The sequence below is a fragment of the Papio anubis genome, chromosome 4, assembly GCF_008728515.1.
Source record: "Papio anubis isolate 15944 chromosome 4, Panubis1.0, whole genome shotgun sequence".
In the NCBI taxonomy this organism is placed as follows: Eukaryota; Metazoa; Chordata; class Mammalia; order Primates; family Cercopithecidae; genus Papio; species Papio anubis.
The window spans coordinates 20,951,221-20,977,789 of NC_044979.1; the positions used below are offsets into that span (position 1 = coordinate 20,951,221).

The window sequence follows — 26,569 nt, forward strand, 5'->3', positions numbered from 1 at the left end:
GAATAGGTCTTGAGGGTAGAGTCTGCATGAATGGAATTAGTGTCCCTTTAAAAGAGACCCAAGCAAGCATGTTTGCCCCTTCCTCCATGTGAATTGAAATGATACCTTCTATGACCAGGAAGTAGACCCTCAGTGGGCATTGAATCTACTGGCATCTTGATCTTGGGCTCTCCAACCTCCAGAACTGTGAGAAATAAATGTCTGTTGTTCATAAGCCACCCCGTCTATGGTGTTTTGACATATATATCAATAATGATATATATGGTGTTAGATATATATAGAGCTATATATATATAGATCTAACTATGTATATAAAGCTACATAAGGAATTCTGATTAATAGTTTGAACCATGAGTAGTGAGAATAAAATTATTCTAAATTTTGACAAGGGAAATGGTTGTTTTATTTTTTAAGATGTTATTTTACTGGAGCATGTTCTAATTAGCCTCCTCCAATAAAAGCAGAACCTTTTTATTTAGTAATTGAGTCTCATCTGATACTCTGGGGTACTATAATTTTGTTGTTTCTGTATATTTGATTATTATTAATAATCCAAAACTGATAGAGGTGCTGATGGTTTATGTTTCTGGAAGGCTAGAAGTTAACCTGTGAAAAGCTGATGTTCTATGATTTTATAGGCTAAAAGAGAAGTTAATGCCACAGAGGTTAAGATCTTATTAATTCATAGAGTGTGAATTACTCTTACATCTAATTTAGCAGTAGTTTTAAGCATTTCTTTCCTGACTTTTATAAATCTCGATTTCTTATTTATACTTTGAATTTGCATCTGTCTTCTCTACTTGTTACTTTACTAATGAGTTAAATAAAACTTGGCCAGATGCTCACTACTATGTGTATGAGAATGATGTTTTTCATGGGAATGTGTTTAAGTATTATTAGTTTATAAAGGGTAGCATTATCATGGGAAGGCACCCAAGGTTTCATGGGGGCAACTGGAAAAGAGAAGTCAGCATTTTGAAGTTAGCCAAACCCTATCATGCTAAATTCAAACTTCGGGTGTGGTTTTGAAGTATTTGTATTTGCTAGGGTTGCCATAACAAAGTACTACGCATTGAGTGGTTTAAACAACCGAAATTTATTGTCTCAGAGTTCTGGAGGCTGGAAGTCCATGATCAAAATGTCGGCAGGGTTGGCTCCCTCCAGGGGCTGTGTGGGAGAATCTCTCCTGCAGCTGCTGGTGGTTGCTAGCAATCTTCAGTGTTCCTTGGCTCATAGAACACTTCCTTGGCTCATCACCCCAATCTCTGCCTTTATCTTCACATGGCTTTCTCCCTATGTGTGTGTCTGGGTCCAAATCTCCCCTTTTTTATAAAGACACAGTCATATTGGGTTAGGGCCCTGTCCTTATGACCTCATCTTAACTTGATGACCTCTGTAAAGACCCTATCTTAAAATATGGTAACATTCTGAGATGCTAGGAATTGGGACTTCAACATAGGAACTTTGGGGAGACACAGTTCAGCCCATAACAGTATGATTACTTTTTCTCCATTCTCAAGGATTACTTTTTCCCTCAAGTGATACCATAAGGAGAAGAATGTCTTTAACTCTGGAGAGAATCTCAGTTAAGTCATCTTACCATGTTTTAAAATGAGATTTGTTGCCACATCCCACGCCAAGCCTGTACCAGTATTGCCTTATGGATGTGGTTAGGAAAGATTACACTTGGGAAGTAAATCCTGTCTGAGAGATGAGTTCACAAGTTCTCAGGGGCATTTAGCTGCCAGGCCATTTTTTACACATTAAACAAAAAAAAGAAAAAGTCTTTTGGGCATTGCCTTTATTTACGTGAATATAATAAATACTTCCAATGGCATTTGGATTGCATGTTTGCACGTGTTTAATATGTTGGTAAATCTGAGGAAAGTGCACAGTGCTTTCTGATTTTGTATTAGGAAGATGGGTGAGGCAGGGAAGAGGAATGATTCCTTAGGCAACCATGGAATTATTTACTGACTAAAAGAGGAAATCTTCTGTTTGAATAACCCCTTTGAACTGCCTGACACGTGGTGGAAGCTTGTCAATGTTTGTTGAATGAACAGAAGTGTCCAGGGAACTTAAACTATTTGAGAGCAATCAAAAAGCATATATTTATTCAGAGATTTACCATGTACCTAGCTTTGGCTGATGCTGTGGGGGCCTGCTGATGGGTGTACCAACAATAATAGCAGCAACTGTCGTTTGTGCTTACTCTGTGCCAAGCATCTTGCACACATTTTTTTCCACTATTCTCTGAGTTAGGCACTATTTTTATTTTACATATAAGGAAACTGAGGCTAAAGGACATCAGGCTATCTATGTTAATTGATAAGGTAAGGTGTGTGCTTTACTTCTGCACTCCAATCAGTGCCTACTAAACATGTCCTCTTGCTGGTAGAAGTTTGCATTCTTGTTCTAGAGATAGGAAATTTATAATTAGGGCAATTAGAAAAGCAGTATAGAAAAGGTGAATTTTTATAGTATGTCTGGTTTGCTATGTATATGTGTACTGTCAGCATTTTATGAAAGTCTCAGGTTGTGAAATGGTTAAGTATATAACTTCTGGAGTTAGATGCCTGCGTTCAAATGTTACTCGGACCTCTTCTTACCTGTGTGTCCTTGGACATGGAGCTTACGTGTTCTCCATAAGCTCCACTGAGAACATTTATTATTTAAAAAATGGGAAATTTATTATAAAATAGGGATCATACCTTATTATTGCGAGGGATACATAAAATATGTAAAATGATTCAGTGCCTGGCAAAATGTATTTTCTGTTCAAATGTAAGCTTCTCAAAGGTGGCAGTGATTTGTGTCTGTTTTATTTGTTCTTGTATCCTACACATTTAGAACAGTGCTTGGCATCAAATAGACATTTGGTAAATTCATTGTTGAATGGATATATTTCAATATGTAAATGCCTGAGCTTAGTCACATTAACAGACATAATAAAGTAGTCAGATGTTTGCACATCTATGTGGAACAGTGGTTCGTAGCCGGGATACACATTAGAAATACCTGGAGGGCTTTGAATAGACTGCTTCTTAAACCCCATGGTAGGCAAAGGTTGAGTACCAATGTTGGAGAATCACTGTGAAGGTCACAAACATAGAATAATACTGGTATAGTATGTTGAAGATTCAATACCGAAAGTGATTTTCTGAATGACTCCAGGGGATGAGTTTCTTAGGAAACAAAACGTAGCCTTTGGTTTGATAGTAATTGCATCCTTCAACATTTCAATGTACATTAAAATAAAAAAAAAATACTTTGAGTTCATATATAATATGGAATAGGATTTAGGCTCAAATAGTTATACATGGTTTGTTCCCTGACATAAATCACTGGTGAAGTTTGTGTGGGGCTTGGGACAATTTTTTTATTGTGTGGGCTATCCTTCGCATTGTAGACATCTTGTCTAAGTCAACCAAAAAGCATTGTGAGCTGCTTTGAATATAAGCAAAGGTAGTGCCCATATGGTGTAAGAAAAAAAACAACAACGCACAAGGTGATTAAGAACTCTCTTGGGGAATCAAACCAAGACACTGAGTAACTTCTTAGACAGCTGGTTCCTTTTCTAGAACAACAGGGTAAGTTCACCAGTCTCTAATGTGTCAATCTTTAGGAGGTGTTCTGGATAAAAGACTTCCTGATTCTCTGGTGCTTTTCTGCTCTGCAAGAAGAATCCTGATTCTGTTCTCACGTGCAGCATCACCCAGAGAGGGAGCTGGCAAATGGGAATAGATAGAAAATGGGAGCCACATAAACCTACAATCAGACTGAAACTGGAACCAGAGGAAATTGAGAGAAATTTGCAAAATAAGTAATTAGAAAAGGGTATCTCTGGCTAAATAACCACTTAGCTGCATGTTTTCCATAAGTTTTTAAATTTACATTTATGAAGAGTATATGCCACATGTTTCATTAAACACACTGTAAAAATGTTAACACTATGATATGCCCTTTACGAGTATGGCAAAGGGATTCCATTTTAATGTTGACCACACAAAGCCGTTTTGATGTCTCTCAGGCTTCTTAACACTGGATTCTACCTTATTTGCATTTATTTTTAAAGAGCTGCTTTGAAGGATTTCTGACTCAGGCAAGAATATCACTGAAATGTAAGGCCTGGGATATAATTCAAATCATCCTAATCCGGTTTCTCAACCCTTGATCTAATCAGCAAGCTGTTTTGCTTAGCTTCTTGGTCAAGTTCATTCATTCACTCAGAAAGCGTTTCTTGAATATAGATTGTGTCTACCCCAGGGCTGGAATGTAATAAGATTAGTAGATGGATTGAGCCCTGTCCTTTAGGAGTTTATAGTCTTATTGAATGAAGTGAAGAAAATAATATGATGCTATTTAAAATGTATAATGGCTTTTACATTTTGAATATGTTAGAGCTCTTTCAGGTAATTGATATTAACTTTGACATTGTATTATTGAAACTGCATTATAGTATATTTTCTTTTCACATCTATTTCACAGTTAATATCACAGTTCTTTTCAAAGAAGCATTTGTGATTATCACCATCCCCTATGAAGAAGCATTGTTGTGAAGTTAATAGAAAGAATCATTGGCATTTCATGGTTTTGCTGACCATGGGCTTGAGAGGATTCTGAGCAGAAGGAAAGCACAAGTTGAAACCCCATTGATTTTTTTTAATAGGAACAAATTGCAGCATAAAATTACTGCCCCCTCATCCCACTCCCAACCACACACCAAGTTCTACCAGACTCTTAAGTGTCATCATCTACCACCAAGATAAATTCAAATAGAAAAATAACTTTCACTAACTTTTATTTGAGGTCTGAGATATAATAAAACTATTTTCTTATTTTGGAAGAAAATGTGTATACATGTATGAATTATTGGAGAAAAGGATTTTCTCCCATCGTTATTTAAAAGAATGGAAAGTTCTAATCAGAAATTATTTCCTACACCCTGTTATACCTAAATATATTTTTCTATTTGTATGTCCTTTTGTGAGGGCAATTAGAGTTACAAACTGGCAGCCACTTTCATGTTTTTTACTTATTTTTTCTCCTAATTAATATTTATATGTATAGACATAAAACCAACCTTAAATTTGTATCCACAAAGAGAAATACATGATCAACAAAAGGCTTTACTTGTTTCTTTTCCCAGGCTAGAAAAGAGTGTGATTTGACTGTAATTTCATTCAGGGTTAAATGTTTGTATGTCTCTTATCGTATAGCCACATTGTCTTTCAGAGGCACACGTGGCTTGCATCCTTGAATCCTAATTTGATTATTTCAGCAATTGACTCCTCCTGGCAGTCCTAATTAGGAAGAGTAACCAGATTTTGGTGGTCAGAGTCTACAAGTTCAGATGAGTTAAACTCATTTGTCTTGTGCTTTCTACTGGTGCCTGACAGTAGAATTTTATTTTCTCTCTTAAAAAATTTTTTTTTAATCAAAACTGTCTGGGACAGTTAATGAAAAAATGAAAGATCTGTGTTTTTCTCATTAAACCAAGATTTAGGAATTCTTCAGCCGTTCTAAGAGTTTGCACCCGGGTATTTTTTTTTTGTAAGGACACTTAATTTAGGTTGTGGTGACTGTTAAGGAATCAAATGTAGAACCTGTGTATTCCGACTCTGCAGAGATCTGATTTTCTTATGATGAAAACTGTAGCTCAGAGTCCCCATACAGAGAGCCCTTCAAAGCCAGAGAAAATCCTAATAAAAATGCTAAAGAAGTTCCTTCAACATAGGTGGAGGAAAACTGTTTTGAGATGAAAGATCACTGTGTAAGATTCTCCCACTGTTACTTTCTTATTGCTCGATGATATGGAATATGCTTTGGGGTGAGGGGCCGAAATTGATGTTGCTAATTGTTTGCCTTGGTGAAAGTGAGGAACGAGAATATTGTGTCATCATTAAAGGCCTCCATCTTCATAATGACCCTTTCGGGGATTATATAAAGCAAGTACATTGTCTGCTACCCAGTGGGCGCTTTTGAAAGTAGGCTACCAGCAAGCTCGATGTGATCACTTCCAACTACTGAAGACCTACCCACTATTTCTGGGACTTCCTGTATAGGAATACAAGAGACTTAAAAAAAAACAAAACCAAAGGTCTCTAGACACTTGCTGAGCTCTCTGACATACTTGGTAATTGATTAATGGTTGCACAGTCCTGGATTCGTTACTGGCTTCTACTCAGCGTTTCCTTGGGCTTGGGGACTACTGTTCATCTTGCTCAACTTTACCAATTATTTTTTTTGGAGGGGGTTTGCAGAGGTCACTGAGCAGGACGGAAAGACTACATGCCCTTCAGGGCGCAAGAAAGCTTTTAAAGTCTGCCCCTGTTCCTTCCCCTTTATATGGGGCAAGTTTCTTTTCCTTTGGGGTCTCATTTGTGATGGAATTCACCACAGATCTGGCCACCACTGCTTTCCTTTTCTCCATTCCACTGTCCGGAGCCTTGTTCTTCTCTGTAGTCCGTGGGGTTGGGAAGTCTGAGGATCTGGGCCTTTCTGGGGATCCAGGGTGTCTGCAGGCCTCATCTCAGAGACGGCAGATTCTTACTGCAGTTTTCAGGTCATATGAGAGAGACTAGCTGAAGAGAGCCAAATGAAGATAAAGTAAATAATGAAATTGCTGATGTTTTCTTTAGAGTGCCCCTTGATGGGCTTTGGAAAGTTGTGGTCCCAGCTGTCTAAATGTACATGTTCCCACAGAGCAAAGTTTAAGAACTCTAGTGCACAGAAGAGAACCTTAGGAGTGTGTGTAAATGCAGCTTCCCGTGCCTCACCCTCCAACTGATTCAGGACTCAGAGTTGCAGCATCACAAGACCCTCCTGATTCTATTTCAGGTACTTCTCAGATCACACTTAGATACTATTGTAGAGAAAAAGCCCCTCGCCCTTCTATGGAGCGACTTAGTTAAATCACAAATCAGTGCTCAAGTTTAAGCTCTAGACCCTTGTGAGACATTTTTCGTGAGGCCGTTCAGAAACTGAACTTCCACGATTCCTGACGATCTCACAGATCTCCCTAGGTGATCCCTGCTTTTTTTTTCTTCTTGCTGTTCTTATTCTCACCACTGTGCTCTAACTGCTCCTCCCTTCCCTTTGCTCAGCAATGATCATATTTGCTTTGCTAAAGTAGCCCCCTTTGTTTCATTTCTTTGCAGATCAGGGATGACTATCCCAACCTCTCCCAATTCATACCCTCCTTTCTGACCTGAATTCTGTTATGATCCACTCGACAAATCTAACATCTAATTAGCGTTTAGGCTTTATCTTATTGTGGGTCTTGGTAAGATATTGGATGTGCAATTTCTTGACAGATGCAAAGCAGTCTTTTCCCATTTAGAACCTCAAGCTCGTGTAGTCCTCTGCAGGGGTAAGGAGGATAGGGAAAGGATGATATTCTTGAGAGGAAAGTAAAATAACAATGAACTTTCAGCTGTAACCAGCTTAGAGAGTGCTTTGCCGGCAAATGGAGGAATTTCAGTAGGAGACCTCACGAACCCATTTTTCTTGCTTTTAGTCTCTGGCAATCTTAAAGTTGTTCAAGTATGGTCAATGCCCAAACCCTAGGTCTTTTTCCATAAATGAAGAGTCAAGACCTTTGTTCTTTCCCTCTACTCTGAATAGAGGATTATATTTTAATTTTTGGTTCTGAAGCATTATTTCCCCACAGTGGTCCCCTCGGCCTCCCTGTCTTTTGGGACTTGCCACCATCTGTTGACACCATGCACTTTAGAGAGGTATATTCCAATACAGTGGTAAAGATTTTCAGATGTGGAAGAGGCTAACTCAGGCATTGTTTCTACCCCATGGGAAATTTCGAGCTCTGTATGAGATTCTGATGTTGGTTTTTCTTTGTTTTTGTTTTTGTTTTTCTTCTTGCTGCAGGAAAGCAATCTCCCGGGCAGGCCTCCAGCATCTGGCTCCTGCACATCCCCTCAGCCTTCCTGTGGCAAATGGTCCAGCCAAGGAGCCCAGAGCGACTTTGGACTGGAGTGTAGGTGTCGCCTTTTTCATTTAAACATCACTTCAGTGCATGTTTTGTGTCTCTCATTCTCAGGATTCCTCTAGCTACAAGGAAGACTTGCTTAGTAATTTTCAACATTGCCCGCTGACCTGTCCTCAGATACCTTAGCTGTAGCTCCATTTCCAAACTCCTATGAGCATCGCTCCTTTATATGAAGTCAGATGTGTTCAAGACTAAGATAAAAGCTTCCTGAATCATTTGAAGTACTACTGCAGCTGTAAGATTAAAAAGTACCTCGTGCGCATGCTTTATTGGTTTCTGTCAAGTTGATGATGAATAGAGCCTACCCTTAATGCAACATCACACAATCTAAGTTTTGATTTCCTCAGCTTGAGCTGAGTTTTTCTGGGTGCTTTTTTCCCCAGAGAATTACAGGCACTTCGTGTCATTCTATTGCTTTTCCTTCCTCCCCTAACCCAAAGGTAGATGGGTCTTGCATCAGTAGGTTGGGTATAGTATATGAGCTGATGTTAACATTTTAACCGTAACACACTCACAAAAACTATTGACTTGAAGATTATAGTCTGAAACTCTTTAGTTGATTAAACACATTTATTGAGAGTCTTCAATGAGTCAAGTTCTTGGCTGAGTAACTGTTTCTAACTGTAGACTCAAAGGCTTTGTCCCTTCCTGAAGCAATGTGAGGAAAAGGTATCAAGGGACAGAAGGGCTTCCCTGAAGTCCTGCCAGCCTTCCCTGATGATGAACCTTGTTTAGAACTTTTAGTTAAATCTGAATAGAAGGGATAACCCGTGTTCTTTTTCTCCATAGGAAAGAGAAAGGTGGGGTGGGGGAAAGGAAAACCATGCCATGATTTTATATCCTCTGTGTTACAACATTTCTTCCTCTCCTCTCAGCACACACTTATTAATATCCTTATTTTACATCTTGGATGCATACCAGTGTAAATTCTGCCCACATTTATGAATTGCCTGGCAAAAGACTGGATGTATTTGAACTACAGCTTCTCCCTTGGTGGAGATATTGTTATACTGAGAGTGTTCAGATGCCGCCTGAGCCTGTTGAATTGGTGTACAGAAAGAATATTCCTTTCCTGGAGTTTTCTTCTTTGTTCCAGGACAGCTATTTAATAAACTCTTAACCCACAATAGAGTATATTTGCACTAGTGTTTGCATAATTAAAAATAATTAAATGCATAAACATAAATAAAACCTAAGAGGGATATGCATGGAGCAATGATGAGAGTGTGTTGTATATCAAGGAACCGAAAGAGTTAGTTTAATATTCACGATGTTCCAAACAATCCTGTAGTCTGCAGCAGCAGGGCCTTCTTTGAGGTGAGAGATTCTAATGAGGGGTAGTTTAATCACTTAGAGGGGAACATTCATTAATTCCCTTCTCTGCCCTTTTGTGTGACATTAGATAAGTCACTGATTTCTTTCAGCTTCAGAGTCCTCATCTGTAGATGGGGATAATTGTGGCTCTATTTCATGGACGTTGTTAGGATCAAATGTAACAATCAGTGAAAAAGTTTTTTTTTGTAAACTGTGCAGCCAGCAGATTTATTTATAAAAGTAATTGATGAATTCACTAATTCATCAAACATTTGTTGAGTTCCTGCTTTGTACTAGAATCTATGTTGGTTACTTGGGATTGTGAGGTGAAGAAGATACGGTTTCTGCCTTCAAGGGGCTTAGAATTCTGTGGGCAGAAAGGAAATCAACATGAAAATACAGGCTAATGATGCCTAGAACACAGAGGTCAGCGGGCATCACTGGAATGCAACAAAAGGACATTCCGTTCCCATTTGATGTTGGAAATAGTTATCAGAAAGTGCTTTTTAAAAGAAGTGTCCTGCCTGAGCCAGAGCTTGGCTGCAAGGTATTATTTTCTGATTCCTGTAGAGAGGTATGTACTCTAATATTTCATCAAAATGGTATTTTTGGCCAGTGGTGGGAGGCTGCAGTACAGGATGAGGGAAAAACAAATAGGAATGCAGGCTGGGTTTGTGCATAGTGATCTTTTATCCCTCCCTCTTCTCCCCTTTTCTTTGATTGTGGGTACCCCGTCTTGGAGATCTGTTGAAAGTATGGCATGACACAAAACACTTAGCTAACATTTAACAATGGAAGGAAAATCGAAAGCCTGTCCTGAAGACAGTCCATCTAAGGGCTTAGATATTGATGTGTAAGGAGTTATGAGATGTTACTCTGGAAAAAAACCAACATATTTGTGGGCTGATTTTGGTGTCAGCAAACAGAAACCAAACCGTGATCAACACACTACACTCATTTATTACAATTGTGTAAAGCGTTTGTTTCAGAAAAGAGGAAAAAGCAGATTGTTAAAAGCATTTCAGTGACTTTTTCTTTTGCTAAGACTTTAGATTTCTTGTATTACTTTAGTATGCTATTCTGTTCAAGGAGCCAGCCAGGGATTTCTTTGTTCCGTTTAAGGTGCAAAAACAGTCACCTCTCTGTGCCATTCCCTCTCCTCCACACTCTTGTTTGGTTCCCTCATCTCCTACCATTAGTCTACTCTTCTGGACTCAATGTATGCAAATGAGCAATCTTTACTCAATTCAGTATTACTATTTATTGAGCAATGATTAAGATTGGAGCCTCTTTGATTCTTTCAAATAAAAAGGAAGGTGGCAGGAGCTTATAAAAAGGTGGGAGGAACTCCAGTCTCTTGCCTTTGATAAGGTAAAGGGCCCCAGTAGTGCTACGTTGTGCTTCTGAGGGTCTTGACCACATTGGCAGACGGGGTCCAGCAGGGATGACGAGGGTCCTGTTTTTCCCTTTCACACCCAGCTTGACTCTTGGGTCAAAATTCTCTCTGCTCTGTAATGCTTTGGCTCAGGGGAATGAATGGGGGTGACCTCAAAGGCCTCTACTGCTATGATTCTCTGGCTTATGTTACTCTATTCTTCTTCCTTCATCTGTAAGGAAAAAGATTAAAAAACTGTTCACGGTGTGTCTGAAGTTGTAAAGTCAGAGTGAACCTGGAATTAGGATCTTAGTCCCCAAGTTTCTACTTACTGTGGAATCCCAAAAGGGCCATGTTCTGACACTAGCCTATGTGCCACAGTCATCTGAAGGCACACAATTATTTCCTAAATATACTTTGGCAAAATACTTTGAGAAGTCTGTTTGTGGGGTGCCTGAGATACAGGTGAGCACTGATTTAGTGTGCATAGACTGTAGGCACCTGTACTTCTTGGCCGGGAGGATGCTATTATAGCAGACAGTTTTTATGCTTTGGATACATGAACTTAATAATTTTCTTTAAGCATTCCAGTTTTGTGTTCTCATTTCCCTGTTTGTGATATATAGACTCTCTCTCTCCTTAGTTTTAGCTTGTTTCTCCCAAACATTCTCTCCTACTGTGTTTTACTCAAGTGGCTTATTATGACTTTTAGGATTCTCTGTCCCGTATGGGCTCATTCTTTGAAGATTTTTTGCCAGTAGATATTTACTGAGGCTGCCTGTGCACTGGCATTTCCCTCCGTGCATGTCAGGGATAGAACCTGTAACGGTGTGTGGAGAGTATCTGGATTAGTCTTCAGTATGGTGCCTGAGTCTTCTATTCACAGCAGTGGACACTGGGATCAACCCAGTATGAAAATTGCTATTTCCTCTAGAGATTTTCTTTTTCGTTCTCTGCCAAGCCATGCTCATCTTTTCAATCAACCCGATTCTATTTATCTGACGTACTCTTTGTATCCTCACAATACCTCTCTGTTCGTAGTGCATTGTCTTACAAACCTTAGAACCAAATTAGCGCTTTTTGTTTGACTTTCTTATTTGTGGCTGTCAGATTTCAGGCTGCTTCAAAGGAGGGGCGATGTTTTCTGCTTGTTTTCTCTTCACAGTGGAGAGAACAGCATCATAGACCTCATAGCTGCTCGGTGACTGATGTCAGGGGATGAATTGATTACAGTTTTTCTGCTCAATCAGTGAGAAGGGGCTATTTCGCTGGGAGTTGACAGGCACTCAGATCATCTCCAGTTCCTGAAAGGCTTGGTGGGCATGACGCCAAAGTCTGCTTGAAAAATAAATGGATTTATGCCGTTTTAATCCTAAGTAACTCTCCTTAAATTTCCTTCCTAATTCAACGCATTGTGTTAGATCTTAAGGTGCACACAGTACTTTGGCCTTCCTACTTTTCACAGGGGCATCATCTTTTCACCTCCACAGTGACAGCCTGCAGCAGCTGCCCTCTCTAACACTGGATGACGCCTGTCAGCCAAGACAGTTGGGGTAAAACAAGTTAAATTACTAGAAAGGAAGGAAGTAATGCCTAAAAAGGAAAAAATATTCTCATCTCCTGGGATGGATTCCAAATTCCCAGTTTAGAGTGAATTAGTCCATTTAGAAGCATGTCTGTTCCACAGATAATGTGTATCTTCTTTTAAATGTCACATGTCTCCCTTCCAATGGAGACTTCATTTGGACTTCCAGCACTCTTCCCTGTTTGTAGTATTGCAGCAGAGAGCCCGGGAAGTACATCTCCCATCTGTCCCCACCGTTTCATTTGTTTTTGCCCATTACACTGCCTAAAACAACCCCCTGAACAGCGGTGGAAAAGCCACCAAGATCTTTCTTAAAGGGCACATTGGTTTTAAACCCAGCACCCTTGATTTCATTTTATATTCCTTCCTCATTGGCAAACTTTCTTCAGTCCTAACAGCTGTGGAAAACGGAGCCTCAACGCAAACAAAGCCAGATCTTCAGTTCAAACCACCTTTCCTTCCCTTTAGTTGACAATGCTAACAAAGAAACTTTCTCTGAGGCAGATAGAAACATCACACAGTTGATGCACTGCCTCACAGTTTGGTTCAGGGACAAGATTAAGGAACCAGAGTCTTCATGTGGGATTGCTTTAAACTGGGTTATGAAACTAGGTCATCTTATCTTTAGAAACCTTGAATGAAAAGCCAGGAGGAGGCAGGGGTGTGTGTGTGTGCATGCGTGTTTGTGCGTGCGTGCTCGTGTGTGTGTGCATGTTCTCACTTCAGTCCTGTTTCCTGTGAGTCCTAGGAGACCTGGACTTTCATTTCAAGCTTCAGGCCCTGCCCTTCATCAGGTCTGAGTGTCATCACCCACAGCCCCCATGGCGCTACGTCTTTCCCCACTCCCAGCTGCATTTCAAAAAACTGAAGTCAGAGTAATCAATAAATGAGACTGTTTGTTGAGCAGAGTGTAAGGAACTACTCACTATAAATCAGTGAAGATCCCAGTCCTTGTCAGCCATGTAAAAAAAGGGACAGATTGACCTCGATTTCATGGACCCTCACCATTCCTTTCTTAGAATGGGGGAGTTTTAAAATCAAATCACGCTGGCTGCTGAGGGAAATCGTGGAATCCTGTAACTTCACAGACCTGTGAGAAGTGTCTCGATCTAATCTTCTGCCTCTAGGCAAGTGATTACCTGAACGAATACTGTCCAATGGAAATAGAGCTGTAATGATAAATTTTCTAGTAACCACATTTTAAAAAGTGAGAAGAAATAGGTAAGATTATTTTTTGATTCCATATTTTAACCAAATATATTCAAAATATTATTTCAACATGTAATCAACATAAAAATTGTTAGTGAGATGTTTTACATTCTTTTTTCACACTGAATCTTCAAAATCTGCTGTGAATTTTTCAAAGAGAAGCACATCTCAATTAGTGCTAACCACATTTGAAGTCCTCAGTAGCCATGTGCGTATTGTACAGCACAAATCTAAAACATCCAACATGGTGTGTTATCAATTCTTGAAGATCTTCAAGGGAGGTAATCCACTCTTTTTCCTTTTTGATTTTGTAAGGACATTTACATAGGATACATATTTATAGTACTCATTGTTTCAAAACATTTTTATAAGCAAGTGTCTTCATTTTGTGTGGAATATTTGCTGCTTGTGTGAGCATACTCTTTATCTGTAGTATTCAGTCTCAAACACTCACCTCATCTTTGTCTTTTTACCTATAACCATTACTAGAATTTCAGTAGCACTTGAGCAGGAAAACATGCCTATATCTAGAAATCCATATTTATGTCTATTTAGGTGAATCTCCACTCTTAGATAACTAGATCTATTGAAGTAAATCTATCAGTGTAAATATATATAGCTATACAGACTTGTCTCAGCACTCACAAGTGGAGAAGAAGTGTTATCTTTGTTTAGAAATAGGAGAGTTATTTTTCTGTCTGGCACAGATGGATACTCTTTGAGTGGTGTACTATTTGAGATGGTATTTCAAGATACATGTGTAGAGAAGAGAGAAAGATGTTTCCAGGTAGGGACAGTAGAATGAACAAAAATGTGGCACCAGAAAGGGAAATGCAAGGTACGTTTAAAGAAGAGTGACAGGGAGCCCAGTGTGTTGGCATACGCCTGTAATCCAGCTACTCAGGAGGCTGAGGTGGGAGGATTGCTTGAGTCCAGCAGTTTGAGGCTGCAGTGAGCTGTGATGATGCCACTGCACTCCAGCCTGGGCAACAGAGCAAGGCCCTGTCTTTTTTTTTTTTTTTTTTTTTTAAGAGTGACAAGGATAAAAGAGTGATTGATGCTGTTATTGGAGTCTAGCATGCCAGGTCGAATTTGGATTTTATCTTATAAATAGGGAAACATCTAAGCATTCTGAACAAGGGAGAGGCATAATCATGGCTGTCTTTTGGGGGAACTAAATTTATACTAATGTAAAATAAATCAGAGAGGGTGTCAGAGTTCAGAGCAGAAGAAACCAAGACTCCGAAATTTTAGATGCACTGTCCAGCGTATAGTAAGTAACTGGGGGGTATAGTCAGATAATGAAATGAAACCTAGACAAAAATAAAAGCAAAAGGAAGAGGCCTGCATTTGCTGGGGGTAAATGAGGCTCTGCAGCAAGTAAAAGACTCAAATGTATAATGGCTTAATACAAGAGAGGTTTGTGTCTCGCCTATGTGATAGACCAAGACTATTCCAGGTGGTTGGGTGGGGAGTCAGGCCCTTTGTCACACAGCTATTCAGTGACCCATGCTGAGGATCGCTCTGACATCCCACCAAGAGGATTCCAAAAGGCTGACTTCCCAATTGACCAGTAAGATAAAAGACCATGGAGGAATGCATGTGGGAGGATTTAATGGAACAAGTCTGGAATTTCTGCTTCTGTTTCACTGTTCAGAATTTGGTCACATGGCCACACTTAATTGCAAGGGAGACTGGGGAAATAAAGTCTGACTATGTGTCCAGGAAAAGGAGAAATAATTATTTTGAGGAATGGCTAGCAGTCTTGGCCACAAAGACCAAGGAGAGAAACGTGGTTAATGCTAACATCTGTGGATTAGGAGGAAGAAGGGAAACTAGAGTAACGGCGACACTAACAAATATAACGAACGTCTATTAACTTCTTGTTGTATGTGGAACATTGGGCTTTACGCATTTTTATGTTTAAACATCACTGTAGTCCAGTAAAGGAGGTACAGTGATTTTTATGTGACTGATGAGTAGAATAGGGTTTAGGGAAGTGAGAAGGGCCCTAAGTCATACAGCTATTAGGCAACAAGTCTGACTCCAAAGCTCATGTTAGTTAACATGGATCTGGAGAAGGGTTCATGAGAATTGTAGGAAGAAAACAAAACTAGTTCATTTGTCTACTGCATTCTTGTGCTAATGCCACCCAGTCTAGACAACTTTATGCAGGATTCAAGAGTCCCTGAGACTACCCTCTCTTCTGACATCAGTTGCAAGTTTGGGAACCCCCAAGACCGCGCTCAGCTTCAGTAACTCACTAGAAACACTCATGGAACTCCCTGAAAGTTGTTAATACTCACATTTATGGTTTATTACAGTCCTTTCCAAGTAGAATCATGGTTCACTAGCTAACTTCTCCCAGCAACCATGTGCTATAATATACATGGCATAGTGCCAAGCAGGGAAGCTCATTTGAACCTTGATGTCCAGAGTTTTAATTGGGGGTTGGTCCTGTAGACAGGGTTGACTGCCCATTTGGTTGACATTAGCCCCTAGCCCCTCTGGGAGTCAAGTTGATACTTTATGACCCAAGGCCCTCAGACAAACAAAACACTTTTATCAGGCAGGACGTTCCATGGGCTTAGAGATTACTTTCTTGGAGCTGAAAGCTCATTGCTTTATCAGTAGGTTTTGACATTTTACCCACTGCTACATTTTAGGCGTCACTTTCTAAAGTAGTTGATGGAATTTCGCTGTGGTTTCCCTCATATTGGCTGCTGTTATTATGCATTTAGTTCCATCTTCTCTGGTAGATTTTTCTCCATTGATTAACACAGAATCTCAGTGCCTGACACCAGTGTTACTGAATAAAGGATTGTTGAATAAGTTAAAGAATAATAAAATGAAAAAGCATTATTCTGAATAAATGGTTATAACTTAGAGTTGGAGAAAAGTTCCCAGTAGAATATTTTAGATTGTGTGGATTGATTTCTTCAGGATAGCTTGCAAAGAAGTGCTTTTCTACTTTTTTTAAAAATGTCATCATCATCCATCGCTATCTGAAAACTTTTAGGTTCTGAACCCATAGCTATGCTTCTCTTTCCTCTGCTGTTGTCCCACAAGATTGACTGTGAGGTGAAGCCTATTCTCCCATTGACTTCCTTGAAAAAAATGGAACTTGCAACAGGGAAAAACTACGGTAGAGAAGACAAAGTTTTGGTGAACAGGTGTCCACCGTTTGATGTAGAGGGCAATGATCATGGTCAGTGTTGCTCTCCCTTTAGGAATGGTTTTGAGGCACTCAGAGATGTGGATGGTGCACTCCCACCCCAGGGGCTCCCTGTGGTATGTCCTGGAGCCCTTGACACCTATATCTCTAGTGACTTTTACCTTCTCTTGTGCCTTCCTGCCTCACTTCTGCGGTCCAGGACTTAGACCCACCTTTCTTGGATCCTGAAGCACCTAGGTCACATGCCACAATACAAATTTTGGTTGTTCTCACCCCAGAATTATTTGAGTCACTAGGCCCTGAAAGGAAAATGTGTTCTATCTGATTCTGAAGAAATACGTTTATTTTAAAAGACGGCTAACACTTGGTATTTTTTCCCAGCAAATGTCATGGAGTGTAGGTTCCTGTTTTTTTTTTTTTTTTTTGAGTCAGAATATCGATCCGTTGCTCAGCCTGGAGTGCAATGGCACTTTCTCAGCTCACTGCAACCTCTGCCTCCTGGGTTTCAAGCAATTCTCATGCCTCAGGCTCCTTACTAGCTGGGATTACAGGTGCCTGCCACCATGCCTGGCTAATTTTTGTATGTTTAGTAGAGGTGGGGTTTCACCATGTTGTGCAGGCTGGTCTCAAGCTCCTGGCCTCAAGTGATTTGCCCACCTCAGCCTCCTGAAGTGCTGGAATTATACGTGTGAGCCACTGCTCCTGGCCATTTGTTGTATATTTCTGCTTTGCTGTACTAAGGTTTGAGATTCAAAGGGCTGTGGTGTGGACACTGCTGGAGTAGGTTATAATAAAAGTGGCTCATGTATAAGATGGGTTTCCATGACATGATTGTATTGAGTCATCTGCTCAGGCTGCTATGACAAAATGTCATAGACTTGGTAGCTTAAACAACAGACTTCATTTCCCACAGTTCTGGTGGCTGGGAAGTGCAAGGTCAAGGTGCTGGCAGATTCCAGTCCTGGGTAGAGTCCTCTTCATCACCTGCAGATAGTCGCTTTCTTGCTGTGTGCTCACATGGCTTTTCGCTGGTGTGTACATGTGGAGAATCTCTCATGTGTCTCTTCTTATAAGGACACTAATCCCATTATGAGGGCTCCACCCCTGTGACCTCATTACTTCCCAAAGTCTCATCTCCACATTCCATCACATTGAGGGTGAGAGATTCAACATAGGAATATATATATATATATATATATATAAAATAATAATTTTTTGTTTTTGAGGTGTAGTCTCAGTCTGTTGCCCAGGCTGGAGTGCAGTGGCATGATCTCGGCTCACTGCAGCCTCCACCTCCCAGGTTCAAGCGATGCTTCTGCTTCAGCCTCCCGAATAGCTGGGACTGCAGGCACCCACCACCACACCCAGCTAGTTTTTGTATTTTTTTTAGTCGAGATGGGGTTTCACCACGTTGGCCAGGCTGGTCTCAAACTCCAGACCTCAAGTGATCTGCCCGCCTCAGCCTCCCAAAGTGCTGGGATTACAGGTGTGAGCCACCATGCCTGGCCAACGTATGAATTTTGAGGGGACACAGTTCAGTCCGTAGCATCCCCCATAACAAATAATTACATGCCCATGTACATCTGATGAGTAAGGTAAAAACAAGAGTAATTTTCCTGTGAGACATGGGGACTTAGTCTTGTTTCTTTATGGTTAATCTAATACAATACTTTTCCTAAGAGCTCAGAGCCCGTTTTAAGCAAACGAGCAAAATATACAATTAATATATAAATGTATAATTTCCAAGGTAGTATCCCATAAGAAGGAATATGGAATTCTATTCATCATACTATTAAAAAAAAAAAAAGGTTTACTTCCCCCTTTCCACACATTACTGTAAAATAGGATTGTTGCTCATCAGGTCATACATTCTAGCAGCTCTGTTCCCCATCCAAAGTATATGAATATTTTTAGAAGCAATAACATTTAGTTTGAAAAATTGAGAAGTAATTGGGTGAAGACCTTACTGAATTAGTAAGATGTGAATTAGTAGAAACTTATTATGCTTTGAGTACACAGGAACTTAGTTTTAAGAAGCCTCTGCCCTTAGAAATATAATTTACCTGTTACTGGTATAACTGTGTTTTCAAACTATCTTTACTTAAAATACTTTAATGCTACCGTCCTCTTTTTTAGCTAATTTGTTAAGCTTATTCACTGAGCAAAGTCAAATTTTAAAATAATTTTAGTCTCAGTTGTCATGAAATTTGCAGTGGTGGACTTGGTGAATAAGGTTTGACATCAAACTGTTTCGAGGTGTTTTTTCCCCGTTTGTTGAATATGTTTCAAAAATGACCACCTCCATGGATAAAGCAGCTATAAACCTAATGTCTATTTTAGTTATAGCTCAAAGTTTATCCAAACACATTTCTCCCTTTTTAGAATTTCAGTAGAATCAACTCTAGCAGTACTTTGAGTGGTCAAATGAGGAATGTTTAGGCTCCTTTGTTTCACTAACTTTCTTGTATCCCAAATCTAAATTTGAAATAGTCTTCCTTATCCCTGGAAAAAAAAAATTGATGTCAGGTGGGTCTTTTCCTTGCAGGAGAATGCCGTGAATGGAGAACACCTGTGGCTGGAGACCAACGTCTCGGGAGACCTATGCTACCTTGGAGAGGAGAACTGCCAAGTCAGATTTGCAGTGAGTGTGGGCTCTGTGTTGTTGGGGGAAGGCCTGTGGATGTGAATGAATAGAGGGGTCACCTTGCCTAAATTTCCAAGGGGAGGTGTGAACGAGCCTGTCCTTGTGAGATGGAAAGCTTCCTGGATGTTTTCAAGGTTTACAGAGAGAGAGTTTCTCAAGTTAACATGGCTTTCAGGTTGTCACTTGTAATGGTTTTAGGGTTCAATTATGCAGGCCAGGCCTTGGTGTTACTTTATAATGATGCCCAGGGTAGGTTTTTGTGTGTTTGTGGTGGGGTAGAGGGTAAATGTGTACGAAGTAGTGTCTGCTTGTGGAGGGTTTGTTTGGGTGAGGCCAAGGCCTGTGTGTGGAGGAAGGGGCTCTGTCTGTAGGGGAGTGGCCACAGTGGGGCCTTTACTGATGGGTGAAGGTGGAAAGACAGGGAAACATCTGTGCTGGGAATGGGTGTAGGCGAACAAATAATCCAGACTAAGTTCTGGAGGATCCAATTCTAGAAATAATGTAACAGTCAGGTCAATTGGAGTAACGTTTGTTGTTTAAAATTTGCTTTGTGTCCCTATTTAGAACAATCTATTTAGAGGGTTAAAATTCTCTTTATGTTGTGAGGTAAGTGTGGCTGCCAGGTGCTGCCCTGTGGAGATATCAAAACCATAGTGTTGAGAAATGGAACCTAAACTTTGTGTGTAGTTTTAAATGGTGGGTCCAAACAGAGAGTAATGGGAAGCTTAGGATAGTAAAGAAGAAAGAAAAGATGTATTCCTTCTTATTTGGGGAAATGAGCACCAGAATTCATATAATGCTTTTTTAAAAAAATATTTGTTTATTATGTGAAAGAAATATTTGCAGCAAAATGTAGGGCCTTGAAATTGCAAAGGAATATGTGTTTGTTAATAACTAATATGGAATAAATCAAGTTTCCATCAAAGCTTATGGAAGAATGTGTATAGCCCCCAATGATTTTAACCAGGCTGCCTGAAAGCATAAAGTCCCAGAACCACGACCTTTTTCGTTGCTTTAGCTGTTTTAACTACTAGTTTGTAAGTTTCATTTGGAGAGTTTTGAGTGTTCTGGGGAGAACAGGACCTGTTTAAGTGAAGTTGGGAATCAATGTCAGGGAAAGACCCAGATGAACAGGCTCTGGATTGGAAGTCGGGAAACCTGGGGCTGAATCTCAATATTACTGCTCAGTGTGTGACATTGAGAACTTGTGACCTGTGGGCCTTGGCTACCTTCTAAAACGGAGGGTAGGATTAAATTATTTTTAATTTTGTTTGTAGATCTGTAATTAATCATTTGCATCTCTTCTAATTTTGTTGTAAATTTAGTTGACTTAAATATCAGGATTTCAACTTTATGCATATGTATTTTTAATTAAAGTATAATTGCATGAAATTTGATTAAATTAACCAAATCCATGAGAATCTCAGCTGTTTGGACTAAAATGCTGTAAATAATGAATTAACATTAGGGTCTTAGTTAATTGCGTAAACACTGGTCTTGGGATTTAAGAGAATATAAAATGGAAAAAATGAAAGCCAGTCTTACTTGCATATATACTTTTGAACAATTTCTATGATGGACTATGATTTTTTACAGAGTTATCCCTTATTTCCAAATTGCTCCCTTTAATCCCTTTCTGTTACTTTTTAGGGGATGGCTACCTCTCTTGACAAATATATGAATAGATACATATATTCTCCTTAAACCTTCTATCAGTAAATAGCATTGCTATCCACTGAACGATTATTACTTGTTCACTAATACCTTTAGGCCAGGAAAAGCAACAAAGGGAATAAAGGAAATTTTAGCTAGAAGTAGGAAGAAACAGAGTTGAGAACATTCCCAGTTTCCTTCTGAAGCTTCCTCATAATTTCATACCAGGTGCTTGGCCCTATTAATTTATATTACAAAATGTCTGAAAGATGAAGAACTCTCCTCCAAAAAAAAGTTGATTAAATGAAGGAATAAATCAGTGAGGAAGCTGAAGACCTAACTTCTGTAAGTTTCTTAAAGCTCAGTTCCTTTGCCTATGAAGTGGGGGAAACACTGTTTTGAGGATTTGGTGAGATGATACATAGAAAGGATTTACTTGGCTCAGCAACTGACCTAATGAATTAAAGGCAAAAAAAGAAAAAACCCAGGAAGGACGAGGACTGAAAATTTACAAAAGAACTACCAATTGCCAATAGATATCTGAAGAATACAAAGGCATCCCAATTAAAACAACTCAGGGGTCAACTTCATGTGCCTATTAAATTAGCAAAGATTTATAAAATGGTAATACTTAACTGCTGGTTGGGTTAGGCTGAAATGGACAGGCTCATCATCAGCTGCCAGGAGTGTAAGTAGATACACTGTCCTTCACAAAATTGGCAGTGTGTACTGAAAGCACTGAAAATCCTCTCAGTCTCTCTCCCCACCTCACACTGTGAGGTGCGTATCATCTCTGGGCATCCCATTTTGAGAGAGACATCAGCAAGCAGCAGAGGACCCAGAGCGGGGTGCCCAGGTTGGCTTAGGGGATGGAAGCTTGTTGTAAAGAAATGTTAGATTACATGGGTTACAACTGAGTATTAGGAGCAAAGGCAGGGAGATGTCTTCCAGTATTTGAAGAGTTAATTTGAAGAAAAGCGAAGTGACTTGCTATCTGTTGTTAAAAATGGAAAAGTCATAGAGGTAGAATCCACCGACTCTAGCTTTATAACAATAAACAAACATTACCTGGAAACCTAACAATGCACGCTCCTGTTTCCCTTTTTGCTCCAAATGCTGATTCAGTATGCTTGGAGTTGGACTTGGGAGTCTGTGATTTTTCTTTTTTTTTTTCTTTAGATGTTGTCTTGCTCAGCTGCCCAGGCTGGAGTGCAGTGGTGTGATCTCGGCTCATTGCAACCTCTGCCTCCCGGGTTCAAGGGATTCTCCTGCCTCAGCCTCCTGAGTTGCTGGGGTTAGAGGTGCAAGCCACCACACCCAGCTGATTTTTGTATTTTTAGTAGAGATGGGGTTTCACCATGTTGACCAGGCTGGGCTCAAACCCCTGACCTCAGGGGATCCACCTGCCTCGGCCTCCCAAAGTGCTGGGATTACAGGTGTGAGCTACCACACCTGGCTGAGAGTCTGTGATTTTAACAAGCACCTCAAATAATTCTGGTGCAGATGGTCCGCAAACCTAACTTTGAGAAATACCGTATGATAAGAAAGCACTTAGTCAGTCCAAGCTTCCCAGTAAGAGAACAAGGTGCCTGGAGAGATTGACTGGAGGGATGTGTGTTTGTGGATAACATGGTTGGCCATCTTTCAAGGATGCTGTAGTTGGGGAAGCACAGCTGCTTTGGGCAAGAGGTCAGACACAGAGTTCTCCAGGCAAGTCTTTAGTTTAAATGCTCTGTTTGCAGTTTTCTTAGAACAACAGTTTTTTTTGTTTTTTTGTTTTTTTTTTTGGGGGGGGGAAGTATGCATAAGCAGATCATGTATTTATATTCTAATTTATTTTAATGAACCACCTTTGAAAAAGCCTGTTGGGGCTGGGACTAAATTACCATAACCAGGTACTACCTGCAGGCTCCTAAACAAAATACAGGCAGAGTGCTCAAGGGAGGAGTAAATCCATCATCTACGATGTGCCTTTCACTCCTTTACTATTTTAGCAAAGCAAATATCGCAAGTAGAAGTTAAGAGAAGGAAGAAGTCAGTGTGGGTTGAAGCAGACAGAGGCAGCTTCATGGAAGTGGGGTTCGAGCTCAGTTTTGAAAGATGGGTAAGATTTACATAAGTGAGTTTGAAGAAGGAGAGCATTTCGGGCAGGGAAGAGGAACATGAGCAAACTCAGAGGTGGGGCAAGCTCTGTACGAAGGAGGTGGCAGTCATGAGCCGTGCATGAGCATGTGTCAGAGAAAAATGGAAACAGGTTTTTTGAACCAAAACTTGGAGTGCATATTATAAATACTTGTGGGCTTAGGAAGTGTGACTATATAATACATTGTCTAAACCAAGACACTTTTGAGGGTGAAAGTGGCTGCTGTTAATAATGATCTATGTAAAACTAAACTGTCCTGCAAAGCCAGGACCTCCTGCTGCCATGTGGATTGATATTTGGAGACTGATATTGGAGGGTACTGAAAGCAAAGCAAGGCAGTGACTTCCAAAACCCTAGAACAGCTGCAGAAGAGTTTGTTCCCAAGCTTCAGGACTAAACCACGTGACCTTTCCTGTTCACCTTTCTCTGGTGGCAACATTTAATACTGTAGAATACCTGTGAGCAGATACGTAATGGAATTAAATTTGTTCCCAAATTGGCAAAGGTTCCCAAATTAGCAACTGTTTCTTTTTCTGGTCTAGATAAAATAAAAGGATGCAAAAGTAATGAAGTTGAAGTAGAAAGATCACTGTTTCCCAACCTGCTTATGGGCACGGGAAACCTGAAATAAAATTCCAGCCAGAATCACTGTCGTTTGGTGACATTTATTTTTATGTACATTTATTCATTTATTCACTCATTTATTCTGCCAGTATTTGTGAGCTGGGTTGAGTCCCTAGTGCCTCACCATTTAGCGGGCACAGCCAGATGGAAACTGTTCTCATGCTCTGGGGCTAGGCTATACAAACATGTTTAGCCAAATATTTGTACCTAAAGAAGCTCACCCCTCTGGTAGTAATCCCTGGAGTCCATACCAGTGTGCACCTACTCAGACTTGAAAGAAACTTGCCTACTTTGATATGCAAATTGTACACCCACTGTGGTCATACAGACCTGAATAGGCACAGATGGGTAGCATGGGCGGTCCGAAGGAAATAGACTTTGTGTTGGACTGACCTGGGTTTGAAAACCTGCTGTTCCATTTATGTACTGAGTAAAGTTGGGACATATCACTTTGCCTCTTTTGGCCTCAGTTTCCTGATTGAAAGTATTGCTACTGAGATAGACCACAGTGATTCTTATTTGTGGATGAGCATTATAGTCAATTATGCCATTTTACCTTTTAATCTTACCTTTAAAGTGTTGGTTCCCATTCTGAATATACGGCATCAGGATCTCTGGGGAGTGGGACTGAGCTTGTTGTCAAAAACAAACAACCAAATCTACAGATGATTGTGTTCACTCTCAGGGTAGAGACAGTGATCCACTTCAGAAACAGTGTCAGGACTGAAAACCGCGGCCTGGTTCTCACATCTGGTGTGTAGTGGCTGCGATGGGCTAAATAATGTACTCCAAAAGGTATGTTGAAGTCCTGACGCCTCAGGACTTCAGTACCTCAGAATGTAACTTGATTTGGACATAGGGTTGTTGCAGATGTAATTAATTAGGATGAGTTCATACTGGAGTAGGGTGGGCCCCAATCCAGCATGACATGTGTCCTTATAAGAGAGGACACACAGAGATACACAAAGAGGGCCATGTGGTGACAGGGGCAGGAATTAGAGTGATGCAACTGCAAGCCGAGGCCCTCCGAGGATTGTGGCTCTCCTCAGAAGCTAAGAGACAGGCGTGAAATTCATTCTCCCTCCAAGCCCTCAAAAGGGTGTTCAACTTTGTTGAAACCTTGATTTTGGATTTCTAGCCTCTAGGATTGTGACAGAATACACTTCTGTTGTTTTAAGCTACCCAGTTTGGGTTCCCCACAGAACACCCATTGCCGTTTTGTGGGATCTTAGTAGTCAGTGGAAAAGTATATAAGAAATGCTCACACAATGTTTGCAGTTTTCCTAGGACTCATACTCATCATCTCTGATCCGTAACAACAACCTTTTGGGGTGGTCATACGGGGCCGTTCACTTCTACCTAAAGATAAAGAAGAGTCAGAGAGGCTTACTCACTATCCAGAGCTTTATGACTTCTTTGCTTTCTTAGGGCAGTGCTAGGAAGCTAATATAGCAGCCATTCTATAAGTTGAGTTACCTTATCTAACCAAGCAGATATCACCATTACATAGGCTCATGCACATGTACGCATACAGGTGCGTCTACAGCAGTCTTGAGTGTTTAGGTTGAGTGGTATGTGGTTGCGGTGTAAGTGAGCAGACAGGCAGGTTGGTGTCAGAAGCTGGGAGCTGTGGGGAACAGAGTAGGTAGATGGTGAGGTGAGTGAGCATGTAGGTTGTGTAAGAGGAAAAATGGAACTGTCATACTTCAGGATGCTGTTACCAGATATATCTTCTCTATTTTTAAATGTGCTCATGTCACCCTCTTTTCGTGGACCAGCTAATAGGTGCTGCTTTGCTTTTGTTATTGTTTTGTTCTTGTATTTTGCTTTAGTCTTTTCCTTGTAGATAATGTTTGGTGAAAATGGCTTAACCCCACCTGTGACACCCGGCCTCAATTCTAAGGTTCCTTCTAATGTTGCTTGCAATTTGCCAAATACAGTTTTATTGAGAAAGTGAATGAATTGTGTCAGAGAGGCTGTGTGATATAAGAGTTGGAGGATTGTAGGGCAAGAGCTTCACAGATCCAGAGACAAAAAGATCTAGATAAAAATGCAAGTTCTGCCCTGCCTGTCTAAGCCTCAGTTTCCTCTGTAAAATAGTGGTGATTAAATCTACCTCTCAGAATCAGTAGAGGGATAAAATCAGTTAACAAATGTTTGTATTCATTTTCCTCCTCTTCTGTACTTACTATGGTTCAATGTCATGGAGTTGAACAAGCTAATTGTAGATTTGGTTGGACTTTGGCTTAACAAGGCCTTACATTTGGGATGATTCTGTCTATCCCAACACTAAGACTCTTACACCTTCACCTGTCATTTTGCTACTGTGTGTAGCATCCGTATTCTTACCGAGTCATGACTGGGAACAACTGAGTGGGACAAATCAAAGTAACCCATTCTGTGATCTCATCTCACAAGCTGTGTCTTCTTATTGGTGAATCAGAAGCCTCATCATTGTCTGTAATGGGGTATCACAACATTCACTCACAGGAATGCTGGTCATGTCCTTAGATTCTTGGAAGACACTTTCAAGAAGAGTACAAGGGTCATAGCTCTCTGCCCTATTTGAAGGAAACTTGCAGCTTTCTGCTGTTTAAAAATGAAAATGACTCTGAGTCCAGTTATACCTTGTCTGTTTCATCTCAGGAAGAATGAGCACCAGGCAGCAGCTTGTGAAAATGCTGGTTCCCATGCATCTGTGTGTGTGGGTGAGAAGATGAGAGAATCAGAGCCCGATATGGATTACTGGGGACTTTCTGGCCATCTGTGTATTCAGGTCTAGCTGGTGTGTACCACGGAGCACCAGCATGGACTTAGAATGTACCAAGATCTGCCTGCA

At 40.3% G+C, this 26,569-nt stretch overlaps 1 protein-coding gene across 12 annotated transcripts in view; it reads left to right on the forward strand.

The window, feature by feature from the left end:
- The window catches only part of DGKI (diacylglycerol kinase iota), a 459,603-nt gene that overhangs the window by 151,524 nt on the left and 281,510 nt on the right, over positions 1–26,569 (forward strand). For 11 of the 12 annotated variants that reach the window (XM_017957197.3, XM_017957194.3, XM_031665135.1 and 8 more), the window contains exons 2-3: positions 7,888–7,996; positions 19,212–19,307. In XM_017957197.3, coding sequence (XP_017812686.1) covers positions 7,888–7,996; positions 19,212–19,307 — 205 coding nt within the window. Of the gene's footprint in view, positions 1–5,389; positions 6,841–7,887; positions 7,997–19,211; positions 19,308–26,569 lie in introns of those variants that run through there. The other variant, XM_021936310.2, reaches the window with a different exon arrangement.